This window comes from Echinops telfairi, unplaced genomic scaffold (genome assembly GCF_000313985.2).
Source record: "Echinops telfairi isolate 266 unplaced genomic scaffold, ASM31398v2 ScPeMD7_2;HRSCAF=8, whole genome shotgun sequence".
Classification (NCBI taxonomy): domain Eukaryota; kingdom Metazoa; phylum Chordata; class Mammalia; order Afrosoricida; family Tenrecidae; genus Echinops; species Echinops telfairi.
The window spans coordinates 12,009,720-12,031,272 of NW_022103898.1; the positions used below are offsets into that span (position 1 = coordinate 12,009,720).

Sequence of the window (21,553 nt, forward strand, 5' to 3'; positions counted from 1 at the left end):
GTGTGAGTGAGAGCCAGACAGAGAGAGGGAGTGCGTGTGTGACTGCTCTTGGTTGTGAGGATTCTTTCTGGGCTGATGAAAAGTATTCAAATATTACACGTGGTTTTGCACCAAAACCACAAAGCCAAACCTGCTGGTGTTCCAGCTCACAGTGCCCCCAGAGGACAGAGCAAAACTGCTCCATCGGTTTTCTGAGGCCACCCATCTTCATCACAGAAGCAGACCCCTTCTTGTCTCAGAACAGCTGGTGAGTTTCAGTTGCCAACCTCGGCCTTTCGACCTTTGGGTTGGCAGCCCAGTGCTGGTGAGCACTGGGTCTCTTCTCAGCAGCCCAGGCACTCTTGTTGCCCTCTCCCAGGGATGACAGAACAGCCTCAGTCATTTGCCCAGGGTCACATCCCTGGTAAGCAGCCAAGCTTGACTCATTCTCTTCATTGCCTTCCAAACAATTCCAAAAGGAGAGTGTAGTAGCACTGTTTGTTGGTCTGTTTTTAAGCAATTTTAAAAATCAGATTTGTCAGCTAGTGAGTTTGCCCCACTGGTATTGCAGTTAGCAGCTTTGCTTTTTTTTTTTTTTTTTAATCATTTTATTGGGGGCTCATACAGCTCTTATCACAATCCATATGTTTATCCATTATGTCAAGCACATTTGTACATTTGTTGCCATCATCATTTTCAAAACATTTTCTTTCTACTTGAGCCCTTTGTATCAGCTCATTTCTGTACCAGTGTACATCTTCTGGTCTAGCCAGATTTATAAGGTAGAATTGGGGTCATAATGGGGGGGAGGAAGCATTAAAGAACTAGAAGAAAGTTGTATGTTTCAACAGTGCTATACTGCACCCTGACTGGCTCAACTCTTCCTGTGACCCTTTGTAAGGGGATGTCTAATTGTCTACAGATGGCCTTTGGCTCTCTACTCTGCACTCCCCCTCATTCACATTGATATGATTTTTGTTCTGGGTATTTGATGCCTGATACCTGATCCTATCAACACCTCATGATCACACAGGGTGGTGTGCTTCTTCCATGTAGACTTTGTTGCTTCTCAGCTAGATGGCCGCTTGTTTATCTTCAGACCTCAGGTGCTGTATCTTTTGATAGCTGGGCACCATCAGCTTTCTTCACCACATTTGCTTATGCACCCATTTTGTCTTTAACAATCGTGTCAGGGAAGGTGAGCATCACAGAATGCCAGATTATTAGAACAAAGTGTTTTTGTGTTGAGGGAGTACTTGAGTAGAGGCCCAATGTCTGTCTGCTGCCTTAATACTTAACATGTAAGTATATGCACATAGATTTTTTCCCTATCATTACATATATATTTACATATGTACATGCTTGTATTTAGACTTCTATAAATGTCCTTTGCCCTTTAGTTCTTTCCTTTAAGAAAACATTTCTTGATTACCTAAAAAAAAAACACACCTCATTGACATCAAGTTGATTCTGATTCATAGCCACACTTTAGGGCAGAGTAGAACTGCCTATTTGGGTTTCTGAGGCTATAAATGTGTATGGGAGTAGAAAGCTTCATTTTTCTCCCTCAGAGCAGCTGGTTGTGGTAAGATACCCAGTGAGTAACTCCCTAAGCCACCTTAGAAAGGTTCCTGAGAGGGCTCCTTAAGAAAGCCTCAAAACAAAAAAAAGAAAGAAAGAAAGCCTCATACAAAGCCACAATTCCAAATCTGAAATTCTAAAATCCCAAATAGCTCTAACAGCCAGCTCTTTTTTTTGCTCAGTTGGCACCCAAACCCACTGGGAGCCACACCTTATCTGATCATGTGTGTTCTACAGAAAGACCCTCTGCTGTCTCAGGCCTGTGTCGGCTGCCTGGAGGCCTTGCTGGACTACCTTCACGCCAGGAGCCCGGATATTGGTAGAGACCGTCCGTATTCTCTGCTCTCCCAATGGGGGGTTTGGGAAGCCAGCCCCCATCACTGCTCTGCCCCAGAATTCCGTCCCCTATTCACAACACTGCTGGGTCACTGTCATGGTCATTTTAAAGATGACCACACTGAGACTCAGTGAGGTCATAGGATGTGCCCAGTCACAGTCACAGAGCTCTTAAGTGGCTAAGCCATTCCTTGTGCAGTCGTGGGGTGACCTGAGGGAGCCAGCTAGCAGTGATGGGCGATAAGCAGGGCGAGAGGAGCCTTCTGGAGTCAGCCTGTGCCCTCCTCTCCAGTGGTGTGGCGAGGCTTGTGGTAGTGGACTAACCCCTGGGGCCTTGGTGCTTTTGTAGCCCTCCACGTGACCTCCCAGCCCTGGAACCGGTTTCTGCTGTCCACCCTCTTGGATGCAGGGGAGAATTCCTTCCTCAGACCCGAGGTCTTGAGGCTCATGACTCTGGTATGTAAAGGAAGGCCCTGAGAAGGCAGGTACACCTTTACCTTAGTGAGTCTTATCTTCTGCGAAGGCAGGTGAGCTGGGCACCCCTTGCCCACACATACACACACACTGTGACCAGAGGCCTACTCCAAGAACTCCCTGAAACAAAATAAATTCCCTGAAACGTCCATATATGTTGGACAACAAGAGACCCTCAAACAGGTTCTCTTGCTCACTCACTCATGAAACGTTACCAGGCCCTACCTGTCCTGTGCCAGGCCCTTGGAGACATCCAGGAACCAAGCACTTTCTGCTGTTATGGGTCACTCAACCTGCAGGAGACAGCAACTCAGCCAACAGTCAGTGATGGAAGATACATCTATTGCCTAGTGCACAGAGCCCAGAGAGTGAACCATAAAGCCAGAGTGAGTGACAGAGAAGCAGGCAGCAGAGTGACACACACCGAAAGGGTCCTTGCATCTGCCCAAGGTAGGCGGAGATGTCAGAATGTCACAGGCACTTAGCTCCTGCAGTGAAGGTGCCTTTAAATGATGCTTGAAGGAGGACTAGGCAGAGGAAGGGCTCTAGTGGTGAGAGCAGCAAGTGCAAGAGCCCCAGGGGGTGCTAGGCCCTAAACAGTTCATGCTGGCCCTGTTTGTGCCATACAAGGGGTAGGGGGGAGCGCATGGTAGGGGATGCAGGAGGTAAGGCAAGGGACCATCAGAAGCCAGCTGTGCAGGCCTCCACTCAGTGGTCCACACACCCCACCCTCACCCCTGCCATGCATTCTTTGAAGGCTGGGGTCCTTGTGGGCTTGGGTTGTGATCTCTGCCCAGTGCAGTCATGGCAGGACCCAGGACCCGTCTGTGGGTGAGAGCAGTGCCCACCACAACCGCACTGGCAGTCTTCTCTCCCCGGCCAGTTCGTGCGGTTCCAGAGCAGCTCTGTCCTCTCCAGTGAAGAGGTGGCACATATTCTGCAAGCCGCAGCTTCGGCCAACATGTCTACACTCTCGAGGACCGCCCTTCAGGCTCTGCGTGGCTTCTTCTTACAGGTGGGTGGATGGGGCCAAAGGACTCCATGAGACCATCCTTCTGGGCAGAGTGAACACTCTGGTCATCCCAGCCAGGGGCACAGGGAGTACAGGGAGAGGAGTTGATGGTGGCAATTCTGTGGGCTTGTGTGGGGTGGGCCCCGAGCAGGCCTGACTCCCACCTTCTCATCAATCAGGTCCAGCGCATGGGCCTCCTGGACGATCCCACTATAGCCCAGAGCCTGCAGGCATCCCTGGAGGGTCTTTCTTCTCAAGCCCCCCAGGCCCAGCCACCCACACAAGACATGCTGTATCCTTTCTTGCATTGGGCAATGCTACTCAGGCCCTGGAAAGCCATGGCATCATGAGGGGCTCAAGCCCCAAATCTTAAAGAGAGCTTCAGGATAGAGGTGGGGTCTACAGCCTTGAGTCCAAGGAGTCGACAAGGAGAAAGCTTGTTTATCATACTTCTGGGGTCTACAGCCTTGAGTCCAAGGAGTCGACAAGGAGAAAGCTTGTTTATCATACTTCCCTGAGGGCAGGCAGGCCTATGACCTGCACCTGAGCTTCCATCAGCCACAGTAGCTGGTAATGGCAGGGCAGGTGTAGTGCCTTCCTCCCAGGGGTGTTGGAGGAGTGAGTGAGTACATGTAAAGCAAGTAGCACAGCGCCTGGCCCTGCTTGTATGGTATGAATGTTTGCTACTGTGATGTCCATCCTCTTTCCTAGAGGGGAAACTAAGGCTCAGATTGAATGAGGCACCCAGGGCACCCAACTGGTATGTGGTGGCATCAGGATCTGACCAATTATCTGTCTCCAGAGTCACATCTAACACCTGGAAGGAGCTCAGCTATCCCTGCAGGTTTTGGAGAGAATCACCCATGCCCAGTTAGACTAACATGTGGGGAGGCTGTCCTGTCCCTGGGAAAGCCCCCTGGGGTGTGTGACAGTGGTGTCCAGAGACACTGCTGGGAATTGGGGGGGGGGGTTTCCTTCCCACCCCAACACTGCCTCCTTGGCTCTCATCCCGTCATCAGGTAGCTCCCCAGCTTCTAGAATCCGTTCACTACTCTCAGAAGCACCTCTCTTCCTGGATGACCTCTCTTGCCCTTTTGGGTTCTGGAACTGTGGGGCCCCCAAGTTGGTCCTTCCTCTCTGCTGTTCTCCTTTCATGCTTTGCTGCCAGCTGCCTGGGAGGGGTGGCCGTATCCCTGTCCCACATCAGAGACTGAGCCTTAGACCTTGAAGGTCCTGAAGCAGAGCTCTGAGGCCTGGAAACCGTGGCAGGGCACAACTGTTTGATGAATGGACGACAGCAGCAGCCAAGCACTTGTTCAACTGGAATCAGGAAATACAGATTCCCTCGCAGGCCTGCGTGGGCTCTCTGAAACATCTCACTTGAGTCTGGTCTCTCCTGTGCTTGTGCGCTGGCCCGCTGGGCAGTGAATGTGTCAGCAAAGAATGGCATGGCGGGCAGGGTGGGGTGGGGGCAGAGGGATGTTTGAATGCCTGAAGAGCACCGGTGTGGCACTTCCCTCAGACCCAGGCACACCAGCCAGGCCCTCCTCCTCCCCAGGGTTGGGAGGGCAGAGTCCCTTGGGAACTGTGACCCATGGGCTCTGAGAGGCACTTTACCTGTGGCCTCACCTTATGTGGAGGTGGTGGTGTTAGGTGCCATCGGTTGGTTCCAACTCATAATGACCTCATGTACAACAGAACAAAATTACCGCCCAGTCCTGTGCCATCCTCACAGACATTGCTGTTTCAGTCCATTGTTGCAGCCACAATCCCATTGAGGGGCTTCCTCTTTTTGATGGCCCACTACTTGACCGAAGCATGATGTCTGTGTCCGCTAACTCCCAAAATACGGGCAAATTCTCACCCCCCTTCTAAGAAGCATAGACTGTCAAAGCCAACCAGGTCAAGCCCTCCCCGTCTTCCAAGCTCAGTGAAACTGCACAGGCTTCAGCCTTTCCCTGGTCTTGCCCATTGGTGCTGATACTTGGCTACGCACGCACGTGTGTCTTGGCTCTTCACCTGCTATGGCACCCAGCTCAGCCCCTCCCGTCCAGCGAGGTCTTCGCTCTACTCCTGGGGGCTGGCGACAGCGACCCCATAGTTTGGCAGGGTGAATGCGGGTCGCCCAGATTCAGCCCTGCCAACTCCGCCAGCTTTAAAGGCATGGAGGTGCGGGTCCCCACCCGCCAGGTCGATCTAGAGCTGCAGTTTAAAGCGGTGATAAGCGACGAATTAGGTTTGGAGGCCGCATGAACGGAGGGGCGACCCCGCTCCCCACCGGCAGGGCCAGGCCCCCGTGTCCTGACGCGCCCTTAGCGAGCCCAGACCTCAGACATGTCACCCAGCTCAACATTAACGGGTCGCCGTGAGAACTAGGGTGTAAAGTCAGCGGGAAGTGCTGGCCGACCGAAGGCGGGGCGGGGCCGGAAGTGAGGTCGGGGGACGCGGTGGTCGCGGCCGACGCTCATTGGCCGGGGCGGAGCCGCGCGGCGCACTCGGCAGCTCTTCCCCGGGAGCTTTGGGTTAGTGGTGGTGCTGCGCCTAGGGTCTTACCTGCCGCACTGCCCCGGCCGGTAGGTGGTGGCAGGGCACTCGGGGCTGGGCAGTTGGGGTACACTGCAGGGCGCGGGCGTGAATGAGCGGCCGCGGGTCCCGTCCCCACTGAAAAGACTGCCCTCCTTCGGGAGCCCTGAAGGCTGGGCAGCAGCCAGGGTGCCCAGCCCCGGGACCCCAATGGCGCGTCGCTGCTTTTTGCTCCCCCGTAGAGTGGGCGGAGTGGGGAAGCACGCCCGGGAGCGGGATGGAGAGGCTGGAGAAGTGGGAGTGACCGAGGTGAAGGCAGCTGCTGACTCCCACTTTTGGCGTTCCTTCCTACCCCTCCTGTTTGGCCAGGGCCGAAGATTGACACCCCACCTCCACCTCCACCAGGTTCTGCCCTGTCTTGGGCCTACCGCGAGCCGTGGTAGGTGCGGGGTGGGGGTGGGGGTGGGGGCTGCGTGATTTGGGACGTCTCCTGCCGGTTCTCTGGACTTCACTTCCCTCGTGGAGGGGGGTTGACCTCAGTGTCCCTGGGTCACTGTAACAGCCTCTCCCCGCTAGAACATGGATTGTGAGAGAACAGTGATCGAGCCCCAACAGACCTTTCAGAAAGGAAAGGAAGCCCTGGGGTTAGTCAAATACTGGGTCTGCTCTGAATAGCAGTGTGCTTTTGGAAGAGTCACCTAACTGCTGGGTTTTGGTTTCCATAGTGGTACAATTGAGCTGCTGTACAATTGAGAGGCCTTTCCTGATGATGTACTTTACACACAGCCTATCAACTCCCTCTCCTTCCATCTTTTTTTTTAAAGTAAGCTTATTAGGTGTCTTTTACCCCTATAGAAGAAACACAAGGATCATTAGGGCGAGGGCTTTCATGGGTTGTAGACCCTGTAGTGCCTAGGCCAGAATGGGTGTTCAGTGGAATGTTGTCTGAAAGGAGCAGGTGCTAAATGGGGTATCTGGTTCCAAAGTGAGTGGCATACCCCTTTCCCCTAGACTGCCCTATGGCTTTTCTTCCTTACTGATGACAAGTCAGGGAAGGAGGGAAAACCTGACCTTCCCCATCCCCTATGACCAGCCTGGACCTCCTTGGCCAGACCCTTTCCTGAGAGCCAGCCACTCCTTCCCTGGGCCCAGGGCTTAGCCCATTGCTCCCTCCCTGCAGCCAGCAGGTGACATGCATATCCCTGTTCCACAGGAGAGGAAGCTGAGGTGCTGGGAAGCTGAGTAGGTAACTTGCAGGAGGACAGAGAAGCCTGAGCACCAGCCCAGGGCTCTTAGGTGCTGGCTGCTTTGTTCTCATCATCCCTGCAGTCCTAACCTGCATCTTCATCTTCCCCTTCATCCCAGGCTTCACTGCATCCCTGCTGGTGTTCAGCCCCTCCCATCCCTGCACCACCACCTCCAAGCCAATCCAGGGCCAGGCTCCCTGCTGGGGAAGTTCTGTCCACCTGCGTGCTCTGTCATTCATGACACCAAGTCTCACCCCCTTTCTCTGCTGGCTCCAGGTCTTGAACATGGACCTTCTTCCGATTCTGGCCTTCCTTCTTGCCCTGGGACTGTCTGGGACGGGCACCATGGGGACCTTGAGGACCTCCCTGCACCCAAGCCTGGAGATCTGTATCCCTCGAGTTGGGAGTGGGGTGACTGAGGGGTCTGGAGATGAGGTATCTCCAGCCCTTAGCTCCTTGATGGCGGTGGGAGAGGGGGAGGTCTGGGGTGGGTCAGGCCCATCAGACAAGCAAAGGGAAGGTGCTGTAGCCACCCCTGAGCCAATCAGTTACCTTCTGATCTCACTTTCTTCCTGGACCAGACAGAAGGCAGCACGTACCTCAGCTCCACCAGGGCACAGCTCCAGGGCGAGATTCTGGGTGGGGACTCAGGAGCGCTGCTTTCCTCTGGCCTCTGTTGACCCTGGCATGCCGGGCCACCAACATAAGGCAGGACCAGCCCCTGGCTTTCAGGAGCTCACAGGTGTGGATGTGGAAGTCTTCATACATACCACTCCTGCACTCTGTGACCTGTGGAGGGGACACTGGTATGGCTTTTCAGTTGGGTCTTGAAAGAACAGGAATGCCTAGACGGGGCGGGAGCAGTGGCATGGAGACTCAGAAAGACCCCATGGCCCAGGAGACAGGAGCCACATTCTGGAGGCTTGGCTGTTGGGTATGGGGTCCCCTGTGAGCTGGAAAAATGGCACATTCCAGGATGTGTGTACTCTTCTGACAGCCGGGTCCTTGCCCGGGGCCCCAGCACAGCCATGCATGGTCGCTGGGAGTTCTCACTGTTGGTAGTGGCACCACTGAGTCTGTCCAGGCAGGAGTCTCAGGATGGCAGCCCTTAGCTTAACGGCTTCCCAGACAAGAAGATGTTTGAGGTGAAGCGCCGGGAGCAGCTGCTGGCTCTGAAGAATCTGGCGCAGTTGGATGACATCCACCAGCAGTATAAGATCCTTGATGTCATGCTCAAGGGGCTCTTTAAGGTGAGGGCCCAGTTTTGGGGGGCAGTGGTGGGGAGGAGCACCAAGCCCCTTGGATGTGGGCATGGAGGGGAGAGCAAGAGTTCCCTCTAGGAACAGTGTGCAAAGGGGAATCTGCCAACGGGGCTAAAGTCGGGGTTGACTAGGCTCTGGGGCTCTGGGAGGCTCCCCAGGTGCTGGAGGACTCCCTCTGTGGAGTGCTCAGCCCTGCCACCTCCCTAGGTGCTGGAGGACTCTCGAGCGGTGCTTGTGGCTGCAGACGTGCTCCCGGATGGGCCCTTCCCCCAAGATGAGAAGCTGAAGGATGGTAGGTCCTCCCACCCACTATCACCTCTACCACCACTTCCTTCTCCTCCTCCCCTTCCTCCTCCAGGGAGTCCTTCCTGCCCATTCCAGTCACTCCCCGAATCCTGATGGCCCAGTGTATAGAGGGGGACTCTGCTCCAGAGGGTGTTCAGGATTGGGACCTTTGGGAAACACATTGCCAGGGCTTTCTTCCAAACTTCCTCTGGGTGGGTTCAGAGTGCCACCATTCCGGCTGGTAGCTGAGCGCTTAGCCATCGCACCCCACAGGGCGCCTTTAAAAGCCCACCACCACCACCACCCTTAATTCTTTGTGTGATGAAAGTGAGAAAAACATAGATGAGACGAAAGAATCAAGTGTTCCGTGTCCCTCCATCTCTTCTTCCCAGACTCCCTCCTTCCCCGTGGTCTGCTCACATTGTACAACATGTTTCTTAGGTTACTGTGCCTGGGACAGGAGGGTGAGGAGCACTCTGGGAGGAAGGGAGGTTTCTGTCCCAAGTGAACAAAGACAAGTGGATTGCCTGATGGTTCTTCCCCCAACTCCAAAGCCCTGGGTCTTCCTTGAGCCAGGCTGATGCCCATGCCCATTGACACTCAGGACTGTTTTGAAGCTTAAGGATCCTGACCCCATTTGTCTAGTTATGCACCTGGCAGGTGGCCTGGCCAGTGCTGAGGAAGGTGTGCTGGGATGACCGCAGTGGGGGCTCCCTCCATGGCCATGGCAGGCCCCTAGGCCTAGGGAGCTGCCACCATGACAGACGTGCAAAGGGACCTGTGGGCCAGAGAAAGTCTAGGCCATCAGTGGGCCATTGGTGAATTCAGATATGAATTGTGGACTTGGTACTGATGCTGTATCCATGTTCATTTCCCGGTGTAGGTCATTGCACAATGGTTTTATAAGATGCTAATACTGGACGAGACCAGGTAGAGGGCATAGAGAAGGAGTTCAGTGCAGTATTTCTGCAACTTTTACCTAAGTTCTAGCCTTCTTTCAAGATCAAATCTGAAGCAACATTCAAAAGGAAAGAAAAAATCAAAAGGGTAAAAGAGCCCATCCGCTCCCTACCATTCTGAGAGAGCTGATCCCACATGCAGACGCTGCAGTCACGTGCATGCCAATGTCCAGCAGAGCCTGTCCTGGGGCGCCTCCGCCTCCGAGAGTGGAACAGCCACCACCTCCCCTTCCGGGTGGTCCTGGAACTCGTGAGCTGGTGGGCAGTAAACCTGTGTGTGTATCAGCAGGCTGTGCTCGGCGGCCCTTGCCTCAGCTCGGATTAGTGGCTGACACTGTATGTATGTGTGTTATACTCTGTGTGTGTGTGTGTGTGTGTTTTCCTGTGTGTGTGTGTGTGTGTGTGTGTGTGTTCCTGGCTGGCGACTGGGCTCGGCAGGCGGGCAGCAACCCCAGCCACTAGTAGATGGTCTCACGCAGCGTTCTCACATGTGCTGGAGAACACGGCCTTCTTCGGCGACGTGGTGCTGCGCTTCCCCAGGATCGTGCATCACTACTTCGACCACAACTCCAACTGGAACCTCCTCATCCGCTGGGGCATCAGCTTCTGCAACCAGACGGGCGTCTTTGACCAGGGGCCCCACTCGCCTATCCTCGGCCTGGTGAGCGTTCTGACAGCACGCTGGGGCACCTATGTCTGGTGGCACACCCTGGGCCTGAGTGTTAATGGCTGGCTTTTGCTCTGTGATGAACTTCAGCACCCTGGTCACACAGACCCCCATCTCAAGGGGTGAGGCTGGTCCTGATCCTTAGGGGTGGTCAACGGATAGGTCCTCCCCTGGCCCATTTCTGCCCAAGTCTGGTGTAGTGTCCTGACGTGGAGGGTGTGGTCGGGTGGGGGAGGTGAGCAGGAGGCAGAATGAAGGGCTGACCAGCTTTCTTTCACCCCCAGATGGCGCAGGAGTTGGGGATCAGTGAGAAAGAGTCCGACTTCCAGAACCCATTTAAAGTAGACCACACGGAGGTGAGCACTGGTGCCCAGCCACATCTGTGCTGGCTCCGCCATTGGCCATCAGGTGTGGGGCAGCACAGGACAGGCCTGGGGCCAGACAAACCTGGCACAGTGCATTGGATTTTGTGATCTTAGCTCACCCTTGACCTCCAGCTCCTTATCTGTCCCAGCTTTGAGGAATGCTATGAACACCCCCCACCCCCACCCCCGGTCTCCACAGGCACCCACGTCAGGGAACATCAGGGCTGCTGGGGAGTCAGGCTGCAGTCTTACCTGCCCTTTAGACACTGAGCCCTGGAGGCTGTGGGCTGGGAGAGCAGGCAGGGACAAGGGATCAGAGGTGGCAGGGTCATGAAGACAGGAAGGGTGCACTGGGGGCACTCGGGGCTGGTGGACTGGCTTGGTCTAGAGGGGTGGCAGGGGCTGGAAAGGGACTGGGGCCAGTACCCTCCTTGCAAGGTAACAAGTTGACCTGTGACTGTCATCATGGATATGAGCAGAGGGTGATATGACCCAACTTTATTGCTGTCACACCTGTGGCCAGAATGTCAGCCCGGTGGTGATGGCTGCCCCGTCCTCCAAGGTCTCCTGGACCTGGGGAGGCCAGCCTGTAGCACAGAGCCACTGTGTCCTCCAGGGTTCCAGACTCCTGAGGGGCCAGTAGGTCTTAGTTTAAACCTCTTAAAAACAAAAAGAATGAAACCAGTTGCTATCAAGTACTGGCCATCCCACAAGTGTTGCGATAGAACTGGATTGCACGGGGCTTTCAATGGCTGATTCTTTTTTTTTCTTTTTCTTTTAATCATTTTATTGGGGCCTCATACAACTCTTAATCACAATCCATACATACATCAATTGTATAAAGCACATTTGTACATTTTTTACCCTCATCATTCTCAAAACATTTGCTCTCCACATAAGCCCCTGGCATCAGCTTATTTTTCTCCCTCCCTCCCCACCCCCTTCCTCATGAACCCTTGATACTTTACAAATTATTATTTTGTCATATCTTATACTTTCTGACATCTCTTTTCACCTACTGTAGTATTAAGTTAAATGTGGGGGGGTGAGGGGGCCAGCCCGCACTCGCTGCTACTACCCACGGGTTCAGTAAGCACAATTGTACGGTTGAGATATATAAGTATTATATTAAAGTCATCGAGAGCATGAGAGATACAATAATGCAGTGACACATTACATGGTAGCATTGCTCACCTCAGCCCAGCTTGGCGGTCCACGTGGAGAGAGGGGGAAGGGAAGGAGGGCAAGGGAACTAGGGAGAGAGGATGGGAGAGAAGGGGGAAGAGAGGGGAGCCAGAGAGAGAGAGATCAGAGAGCTCTATATTGCTGACTCACGCCTATATATCTTTTGGGGGCATGCCAGCCCACTAATTACAGGTAGAGACATACGTCACAGGAAGGGGTTACATTATAGGCTAGACAGTAATGAGGGGGTGGTCCAGGGACATACACACAACAGGAAGAGGAGGGACTGGGGTATACATGTGACAAGATGGTTGGATCCCAGATTCAGGATGGCAGCTCAACCTTGACCTGTTCCCTGGGTCTCCATAGGAACCATTATCAGTAGGGTGTAAACTCCACCTACAGGAGCCTGTACATTGTCCCCTGAGGCAGGGTGCAGGGCCCACTGCAATTTGGCAACTGATCGCCCTCAGGGGGGGAATGCCTTCACATCTGACCTCCCCCAACAACCTATTTTTCTGTTGTCCATCCCCCAGGGAGGAGGTTATATGTAGATCCCTGTAATTAGTTCCCTCTTTCTACCCCACCCTCCCTCCACCCTCCCAGTATCACCACTCTCACCACTGGTCCTGAAGGGATCATCCATCCTGGATTCCTATCTTTCCAGTTCCTATCTGTACTAGTGTACATCCTCTGGTCTAGCCAGATTTTTAAGGTAGAATTGGTATCATGATGGTGGGGAGGAAGCATTTAGGAACTAGAGGAAAGCTGTATGTTTCATCATTGCTACACTGCACCCTGACTGGCTTATCTCTTAACTGCAACCCTTTCATAAGGGGATGTCCGGTTGCCTACAGATGGGCTTTGGGTCCCCACTCTGCACTCCCCCTCATTCACAATGATATTATTTTTTGTTCTTTGATGCCTGATTCCTCATCCCTTCGACACCTTATGATCACACAGGCTGGTGTGATTCTTCTATGTGGGCTTTGTTTCTTCTTAGCTAGATGGCTGCTTGTTTACCTTCAAGCCTTTAAGACCCCAGATGCTATATCTTTTGATAGTTAGGCACCATCAACTTTCTTCACCACAATTGCTTATGCACCCACTTTGTCTTCAGCGATTGTGTTGGGAAGGTGAGCATCATGGAATGTCAGTTTAATAGAACAAAGTATTCTTGCTTTGAGTGAATATTTGAGTGGAGGCCCAATGTCCATCTGCTACTTTAGTACTAAATCTATAAATATATGCACATAGATCTATTTCCCCATCCTCATATATAAATATATTTACATATGTATATGCCATTATTTAGACCTCTGTGTTAGACAGGGTTCTCTAGAGAGATAAAATCAAATTGCTGATAATTTAATATATTTATTTATAAAGATGATATATAACAAGAAATGAACAGCTAAATTATAAAGCAGTACAAATGGCTCAGTGCAACTCACTCCCGTGAGAGAGAGTTGTGAGACACTAGCAGTCCTTTAAGTCTAGTCTGCTGCCAGGTCTTCCTCTAGATAGAGAGAGAGCTAGGCTATCTCAGCACAGCAGCCAATCATAAGGCAGGTCACCAACTGTCAGCCAGGTCACCAACCGCCAGTCCCCAGCTCCAGAGATATCTTAAAGGGACCTCAACTTACAGTGACACAGTTCACAGGCTAGGCATCCCACAGGTAGAGCCATTTATCTCTCCACCCTTCAGTTAATCCCACTTGTGTTTATCGGCCAGGCTGGCACAATAAACTATCTCAACCTCTATAAATGCCCTAGCTCTTTCCTCTATTTCCTTTTAATTTCCTATTGTCCCACTATCATGCTCAGCCTTCATTAGGGTTTCAGTAATTCCTCTTGGTTACATTACCCTTGATCATGCCCTACCAAGCCTCCTACACCCTTCTCAACACTGATTTGGATCACTTGTTGTTCCCTTGTCCCTGGGGTTGTTAACGCCACTTCCTTTCCCTACTCCTCCGCCTCTCCCATATCTCCCCAGAACTGTTGGTCCCATTGTTTTCTCCTCCAGATTGTTCATCCAGCCTATCATATTTAGACAGACCTGCAGAGATAATAGTATGTACAAAAACAAGACAGAGCAAAACCAAGCAACAAAAGAAAACAACAACAACAAAAAGCCAATGACCAAAAAAAACACAACAACAATAAAGAAAAGCTTGCAGTTAGTTACAGGACAGTTTGTTGGCCTTTAGGAGTATTTTCTGGTCGAGTCAGATGGGGTGCCAAGCCCTGGCCCCAAAGTCTATTTTCGGTATTCCCTGGGGACTTCATTCTGTTCCCCTTGCTGTTCTGTTGCACACCCTCAGTGTTTTGCCTTGGTGTGGTGGGATCAGATTGGGCGCAATTCCCACACTGTGTCTCCAGTGTTGTCCTGCTATGGGTCAGTGAGGGATGTCATGTCTCATAGTGGGGCTGGCCACATGGTCCTCTCTGTGGATTGGCTGCCCGGATCAGGAATCTTGTCGTCAAGGTTTGGTGGGCCAGGATGTGCTCCACTCTCTCTTCCTCCCCCTTCTCCATGGTTGATTCTTGAGAGGCAGACTGCTGGGCTTTCCAAGACATATCTGGGTGGAGGCACCCCACCCAACCCCCCCTTTGGCTAGCAGATGGTACTCTTTCTCTTCTGTACCACCAGAGACGCCTTACTTTAAACAGTTGGGATATAATCGAAGGCTAACCTATTATCCAATACAACCCACGGGAGAGCGCGTCAGCTGCTGTTCTTTGGCATCTTGGTGAATAATTACAGGACCAAATAGCAGGCCTTGTCCCAGTGGAAAGACATTCCGTGTCCCCGTCTCTTCCATGTATTCCAGCGGGACAGGCCAAGCCCACTTGGGGTTGGGTGGTACACTGGATTTGGATCAGCTTCCCACCCTTTGGGGGCCCCAGAAGGCATGGCCACAGAGGAGTTGTGGCCTCAGTTGCCCTACCTGGCATAACACAGGGCTGCTCGGGCATCCAGCGTTTCTTCCTTTGGGTTGAGCCACAGGCCTTGATGCCTGTTTGTGCACTGAGTCCATGCACGAGCCTCTTCTGCTGGTCTCCAGCACAACAGCCTCTTCCCGTTAGCTGCCCTGCTTCTCCATCACGAGGGCAGGGGCAACGAGACCACTGGCCGGTTACATTGTCCATTGCAACCCACACTGGCCCCAGGGAGACCGAGGCTTGTTTTGCCAGGTGGCCATGCTGAATCTAAGGCAATGAAGAGCAGTCACCGTCCCCTCCTTCAGTCCCTCTCAGGTCTGAGGTGTAGCCACCCAGCTGTCCTAGCCCACTACCCATCATTTTACCTTTCTGCAGCCATCCCCGACCCTCACCCAAGGGCCATCCAGAAGGGCAGGTGTGCGTGGGAGATGGCATTTTTACAGAGTGTGCAGAGACCCACTGTATCTCCCATCTTGGCTCACATGGACCCCTGCAGGGGAGCTTGGTGAGCAGTGGACTCAACCAAGTGGTCATTGTCCCTATGACCTGGGTCAGTGCTGCCCCAGCAAGAGGCTCCGGGGAGCTGAACCAGAAATACAGCGGTGTGGCCGCGTCTAGTGCTGTGATGCATCCAGGTGGCAGGTGCCTGGGAGGGGTAGGCTTGGTCAGTTAGTTGACTCCCACCAGTCTCATTGCGAGCAGGCCTCCCTATGCCATCTATATGTGTGACTCCGACTGGCCTGTTGACAGCCACAGATTAGCTCTAGTTTGTGGCCCTAAAGAGAGGTGGGTGTCTTTAGTTGGGGGGATTGTCTTTAGCCTACCAGTTTATAGTCTTCCACGTGGTAGACCAGCTGGCTACACCTCTGACAGTAGTCCCAGACTCACAAAAATCTCACAGACCCAGGCATTAGTAGTATCATCTAAGGCAAGGGTGATGACTTTTAATTGATATCATTGGCTGGCTGGCCTTTACAGCCACCAACCTTCTACCATTAGAGCTTCAGACAGCGGGCGAGGCCAGCCTACAAGGAGGGCTTCAGCCCACACTCCTGGGGGGGCCAGTAGGTCTTATTTTAAATCCCTAAAAACGGAAACCATTTGCCATTGAGGCAGGACCAGCCAGGTGTATCGGAGTGGACCTGGGCTCCATGGGGTTTTGGTGTCTGATCCCTGGAAGCAGAATGCCCGGTCTTCTGAGACACCTCTGGCTGGGGTCTAACTGGCAGCCTGTGGGTAGCAGAGAGTGCCTTAACCAATGGTACCACCCAAACCCAACCCATTGCCATCCAGTCGTCTGACTCCAAGTGACCCCTATAGTAATATTTCCCAAAGGGGGTGATCCATCCCCCTGGTGTGTTGCACTGCAGTGATTGGGGGTGGGGGTGAGGGTGGGGGCAGACTACAAAAGTAGATACCTATACTTTATCCTGGTTTGTGGGTTATAGTACAAAAGTTTTTAATTTCCAAGAAGATGCTGAGTGATTTTTTTTTTCCCCTGAAAAGGGAAGGGTAGGCCAAATCAACTTGGGAACCTATTTTCGAGTCTAGAGAGTTTCCAAGGTTTTAAATCTTTCCGGGAGCAGATAGTCTCTTTTTTCTCCCATAGATCGACTGGTGGGTTTGACCAGCCAACCTCGCAGTTAGTCTAATACTTTCCCAATAGCGCCATCAAGGCTCCTTACGTTATGCTCCAAAGCCAGTCTGTTGCCCATTAGGGGTTTGGGCTGGCCTGCTAATCTTTAGTGTTCTTGCCAGTAACCACAGGGAGCACATTTGGGGCTGGATGGCTGCTACTGCTGCTGCCTGTGAACAACTGCGTTTAGGCCTCCTCCCCTAGGCCAGCCCCCCCTCCACTCCCTGACATTTGGGGATTCACTAGGGAGACTTGAGACTAGCATATAGCTGTCCTCACAGCTGTTACTCTACAGCAGGCTGATGCAAAACATAACAGCAGAGGGAACAGGCATGGGGTAATGTTGGGGGTGGGGTGGGGTGAGTAGCAAAACCCAAGCTTCCGAGGTTGTCTCCCAGCCGTCTTACAAAGGATGGATTTAAGGCCCCCAGCAATGAGTTGTGAGATGTTGCCAACCAGGGGTGCCCGCTGAGACCCGGTGCCCAGGGTTTTTATCAGGGGCCTAGGTGGCATAGATGGTTTGCGCTCATTTACTAACCTGGAGCGTGGATGTTCAAACTGACCCAGCAGGATGGCAGAAGAAAGACTTGGCCATCAGCTTTTGTGAAGACGATGAGCGAGAGAACCCGTGAGCAGTCCCACTCAACACATGGGGTCTCCAGGAATCAGATGTGGGTGGCCTGGACCTAGGGTAACCAAAGCGCCAGACACCCAGAACGGAATCAGATATTCAGCATAAGCTAAATCGTTTGGGCAGACGGGTTAAATATAGTGAACTGTTCTCCTCAGTAGGGTGATGGGCACACTTCCAAATTCAAGTTCTTGAACGCTGACCAAGGCTACCTCGTCAGCAGGCCTGGGGAGGAGGGCAGTTCCCACACAGCACCATCAGTCTCCAATCAGTGGACCCGGCCTGAGTGTGTCAGGGAGCCTCTGTGACGTGTAAGGGGCTGAGACCACGGAGGGGAACCAATGGCTTTCCTTGAGCAGCAGAACTGGGGATACAGCTTTCCTGTCTGAAGCAGCTCTGCCACCCCTTCAGACAAAACAACTGACACGTACCCCGAGTTTGCTGGCTGTAGTCACGGCACGAAGGGCACTGACAGCCACAGCAGGTAGCCTCTCCCAGCATGGGCTGTTGCGAAGATGCTTCATGCCTGTGACCCTGCAGGCCATGGCACCTCAAGAGGAGGGCAAGTGTAGGGGCCACACAGAGAGTCAGTGTCAGGTACATGGAGCCCAGCTTCGTCACAGGGGTCTCCACTGGATGTCACCAATTGGTCATCCTGGGGTGCCATTGAGGACAGCAGAACAAACACCCGTGGCCCTGCTCTATCGTTATAGCCGTGTTGGAGCCCATTGTGGCAGCCACTGTGTCCGTCCACCTGTTTCGTCAAAGATCTGGAGCAAAAGCAGGGCAAGATCGTTAAGGAATGCTGGGGGCAGGGTGAGACTGCAGCTGCTATTTCCGGGGGTTGGACACAGGTCTCACTGAGAAGTCCTGAAAGAAGTGAGTAGACCGGGGCAGGAGAGGGGAGCCTGCGTGGCACAATGGTTGAGTGCTCAGCTGCTAGAATGGAATAGTTGGCGGTTTGAGCCCACCGACTGCTCTGAGAGACGGAGCAGTCTGCTGGGGTAAAGGTGACAGCCTGGGAGACTCACTGGGGCAGTTCCCCTCTGACCTATAGGATTGCTATGAGTTGGAATCGACTTGAGGGCAGAAAGGTTTTGTTTATAGCTTTGGTGCCAGGAGAGCAGGTCAGGGTGGCAAGACAGATCTCCAAGAGCCATGGAGGTCTTCAAGGGCCCTCAGGTCGTCGAAGGTGTTGGCATTTACTGGGAGACAGAAGTGGGTGAAGGGCCCTGACTTGCCCCCTGCAAGGATCCCCATGCCGTCTGTGTGGCGAACAGCCAGTGACCGAGGTCGAAACAGGGACAGCATTAAGGAGGCTGCTGTGCTCCACTGTTAGGGCATTGATGGTGACATGAACCAGGGTGGGGGGAAAGAGCAACAGTGAAGATGGTGACAGGTAGTCAGGTTCTGCCCATGTTTTGAAGGTAGAGCCCATTGGGTTTCCTGGTGGAGCAGCTGGGAGGGACAGGGCGTTCCACTAAGCAGGGGGCACAGTGGGCATTTCCCACCCTCATTGCTACTGCATGACCGGGATCCACATGAATCCTGTTCCCACTTCTCCAGCCTTGTAACCAGGTGCTCCCCACAGTGTTCCTCCCACCCCCACCCCCCATCCCACATCCCCCCTGCTATGGGCTAGGGCCGAGGATACCAGTGGCAAACACAAGTCCACATGACCCCCTACACACACACACTTCCCAAACTTTGGGGTTTCCTCTAATCTCAGGCTACCAGCCACAGTTCCAGAGTCCCCAGCCCCTAACTTCTGACCTGCTAGTTTCCATTCCCTTCAACTGACACAAAGTTCACATGGAGTCCAGGAGCCCTGGTAACGCCGACCGGGAAGCACTGCGAACCCACCAGCTGCTCCACGGGAGAAAGATGAGGCCATCTGCTCCCCTGAAGATCTACAGTCTTGGAAACCCACAGGGGCAGTTCTCTGTTCTAGAGGGTCGCTACAGTGGGGGTCGACTCCAGGGCAGTGGGTGATCTAATAGTTACTCTATACAACCAGAAGGAGTACAGACGAAGAAGGGTCCAAGGGGGCTCCCAGGTAGTGCCTCCACATCCCCCGGGGCCCTCCTCTGTCCCTACCTTCCTCAGCACCGGTGTGACAGATTACATGATCTGGTGAGGCTTGATCAGCCTTCCCAAGGGTCCCAGGGCTAGTCCCTATCTGACCCCTAGGGGGTCCAGCACCCAGGAACCCAGAACAGAAGGCCAGTTTGCTTTCTGTGTTGCCCAGGCATGAGGAAGAGTCAGGTCCTGGGAAAGTTGAGGGGCTGTTTCTGTGCCTGCTGAGCACGTACGCAGACGCCAAGGCGGTAGCAATTGGACGCTGTAGATGTGAGATTCCTACTTTGGAAAAAGATATCAGGAGCCAGGGCAGGTGGACACAGAACCTGGGTGCCGAGGCCTGGGGACCATTGCAGCCAGAGGTTGGGGTTATGGGGATGAAGTAGCAGCCAGGCCCAAGGAGCAGTGAGTGGTGTGATCCCAGCACATTCCCCAAGACCACTTGAAGAGAATCTTCCAGAAAGGGGTAGCTGGTAGCTGTGTCAGACACTGCCAGAAGGTCACAGAAATGTGGACATACCTGACTGCTGGGTGTCGCAATGTGGGAGCCCCCGGAGTTCTTACTAAAGCTGGTTTGGAGTGGTGGTGGGACAAACACTGGGTCGGATTGGCTTTGGGGAAAAAGGGAACCCAGCAAGTGGAGACAGGCACTGGAAGGGTTTTTGCAGTGAAAGGGAGCAGAGCAGGAAGGAGGGAGGGGCGGCGGTATAGGTTTGGGGGCGGGGGAGCTGCCGCAGGCTGTCGATTGCCCTGTTGCTCCAGGCTTGTCCCTTTGAAAGGTCGCATATGATGCCCAGGGGAGGGGTGGAGGAGCCTTAACTATGACCAGAGGGGTTGTAGAGTCAGTGGGTACAGAAGCAAGTGGGCTGGTAACTAATGGGTGGGGACAGGGACCATGGGGTGGGGACAGTGGCCCAGGCTTCTAGAAGTTACTCTAGGTGCATCCATTCCCTATGAAGCTGAGTGAGGAGGCGTGCCAGAGGAGATGCTACAGCAGAAAGTGGAGGCCAAGCGGACCAGAGAAATGTCCTGGGTCGCCAGCAGGCACACCGGGGCCCATCACAGGTGGTGGTTGTCGGGTGGCCGGGAGTCTATTTCAGCTCAGTGACCCTGTAGGGCAAGCAGAACTGCCTGTCAGGCTTCCTAGACCACCGTCTTTGCAGAAGGATTTCTGGTGGTGCACTGTTTCGGCCCTCCGTTTAACCAAAAGGTTAGTAGTTGGATCCCACCCACTGCTCCGAGGGAGAAACATGTGGCAACCTGCTTCCATGAAGACTTTATGGCCTTGGAACCCTTACAGGCAGCTCTACTCTGACCTGAAGGATGACCTTGACTCAAAATGGACTTGATAGCAAGAGGTCAACGGAGTCTTTACAGGAGCGGCTTGCCAGCTCTTTCTCCTGTGGTGCCGCTGGGAGGCTTTGAACCACTGGCCATTTCTACCAGCAGTCAAGCACATACCTGCTGCACACCCCAGCACTCCTTTCACCAGCCGTGAGTGCTGCAGAGTTAAAGCAGGCCAGCCATCGCCATGGTTTTTCTCCCTCATGCTCAGCTGTGAGGGTGCAGGGGTGGAGGAAGCAGGAAGTAGAGTCTAAGCAGACTTGAGGTGGAGCTTTGTGTGGGTTTTGGGGGTATGTGGCACAGTGAGGTTGTCACGAGGGACCGTGGACTCTAACCTGTGGACTGAGGACACACAGGGACAAGGAACAGTGAGAGGGGATATGAATGATAGGTGGTAGGTCCTATCAGGATCAAAGGGGAAGAGGAGGAGATGACTGAGTAGAATGCTTGGAGCTGGTGGGTGAGCTCACTGGCTAGCACAGAGCAGGATTTGCTGGGGGTGAGGTGGGGAAGGCACAGGGGAGAGGAGCCGGGCCCAGGGACTGTTAAGGCCAAGCTGAGGAGGGACCAAGGGACCTGGGGCAGATTTTTGGAGGCTCTATCATCTCAGAGACAGATGATGGTGTCTTGGTCCAGGGGGAGGAGGTGATAGGGGTAGTGACAGAGACAGAAAGTATGCAGACCTTGGCAATGGGCACGGTGTAGAGGGGACATGGCGGGCTGCAGGTACTCCTTTCTGCTTGACTGGGGTGTCCACCGGGGCGGGTGCTGGAAGAGGACTCAGTACTAATGAGATGGAACCATGACAAGTAGGGTGCCCATTTATTTTGTTTTGTTTCTCGTTTCATTTTGCTTCATTTCATTTTCATAGGAGCCAGCAACAATGGATCTTTTTTAAAAAAATAGTTTTCTTGGGGGCTCTTATGTCTCTTGTCACAATCCATACATTCTTCCAATGTGTCAAGCTCCTTTGCACAAATGCTGCCATCATTTTCAAAGCATTCTCTTCCCACTTGAGCCCCTGATATCAGCTCCCCAT

At 53.3% G+C, this 21,553-nt stretch overlaps 1 protein-coding gene across 13 annotated transcripts in view; it reads left to right on the forward strand.

Moving 5' to 3' along the window:
- The window catches only part of LOC101657183 (coiled-coil domain-containing protein 134), a 104,396-nt gene that overhangs the window by 72,855 nt on the left and 9,988 nt on the right, over nucleotides 1-21,553 (forward strand). For 2 of the 13 annotated variants that reach the window (XM_045289714.1, XM_045289730.1), the window contains 8 exons: nucleotides 1,798-1,879; nucleotides 2,246-2,352; nucleotides 3,254-3,385; nucleotides 7,429-7,540; nucleotides 8,281-8,402; nucleotides 8,622-8,706; nucleotides 10,138-10,319; nucleotides 10,610-10,681. In XM_045289714.1, coding sequence (XP_045145649.1) covers nucleotides 1,798-1,879; nucleotides 2,246-2,352; nucleotides 3,254-3,385; nucleotides 7,429-7,540; nucleotides 8,281-8,402; nucleotides 8,622-8,706; nucleotides 10,138-10,319; nucleotides 10,610-10,681 — 894 coding nt within the window. Of the gene's footprint in view, nucleotides 1-1,797; nucleotides 1,880-2,245; nucleotides 2,353-3,253; nucleotides 3,386-5,873; nucleotides 5,956-6,059; nucleotides 6,345-6,465; nucleotides 7,541-8,280; nucleotides 8,403-8,621; nucleotides 8,707-10,137; nucleotides 10,320-10,609; nucleotides 10,682-21,553 lie in introns of those variants that run through there. The other 11 variants (XM_045289724.1, XM_045289720.1, XM_045289741.1 and 8 more) reach the window with 11 other exon arrangements.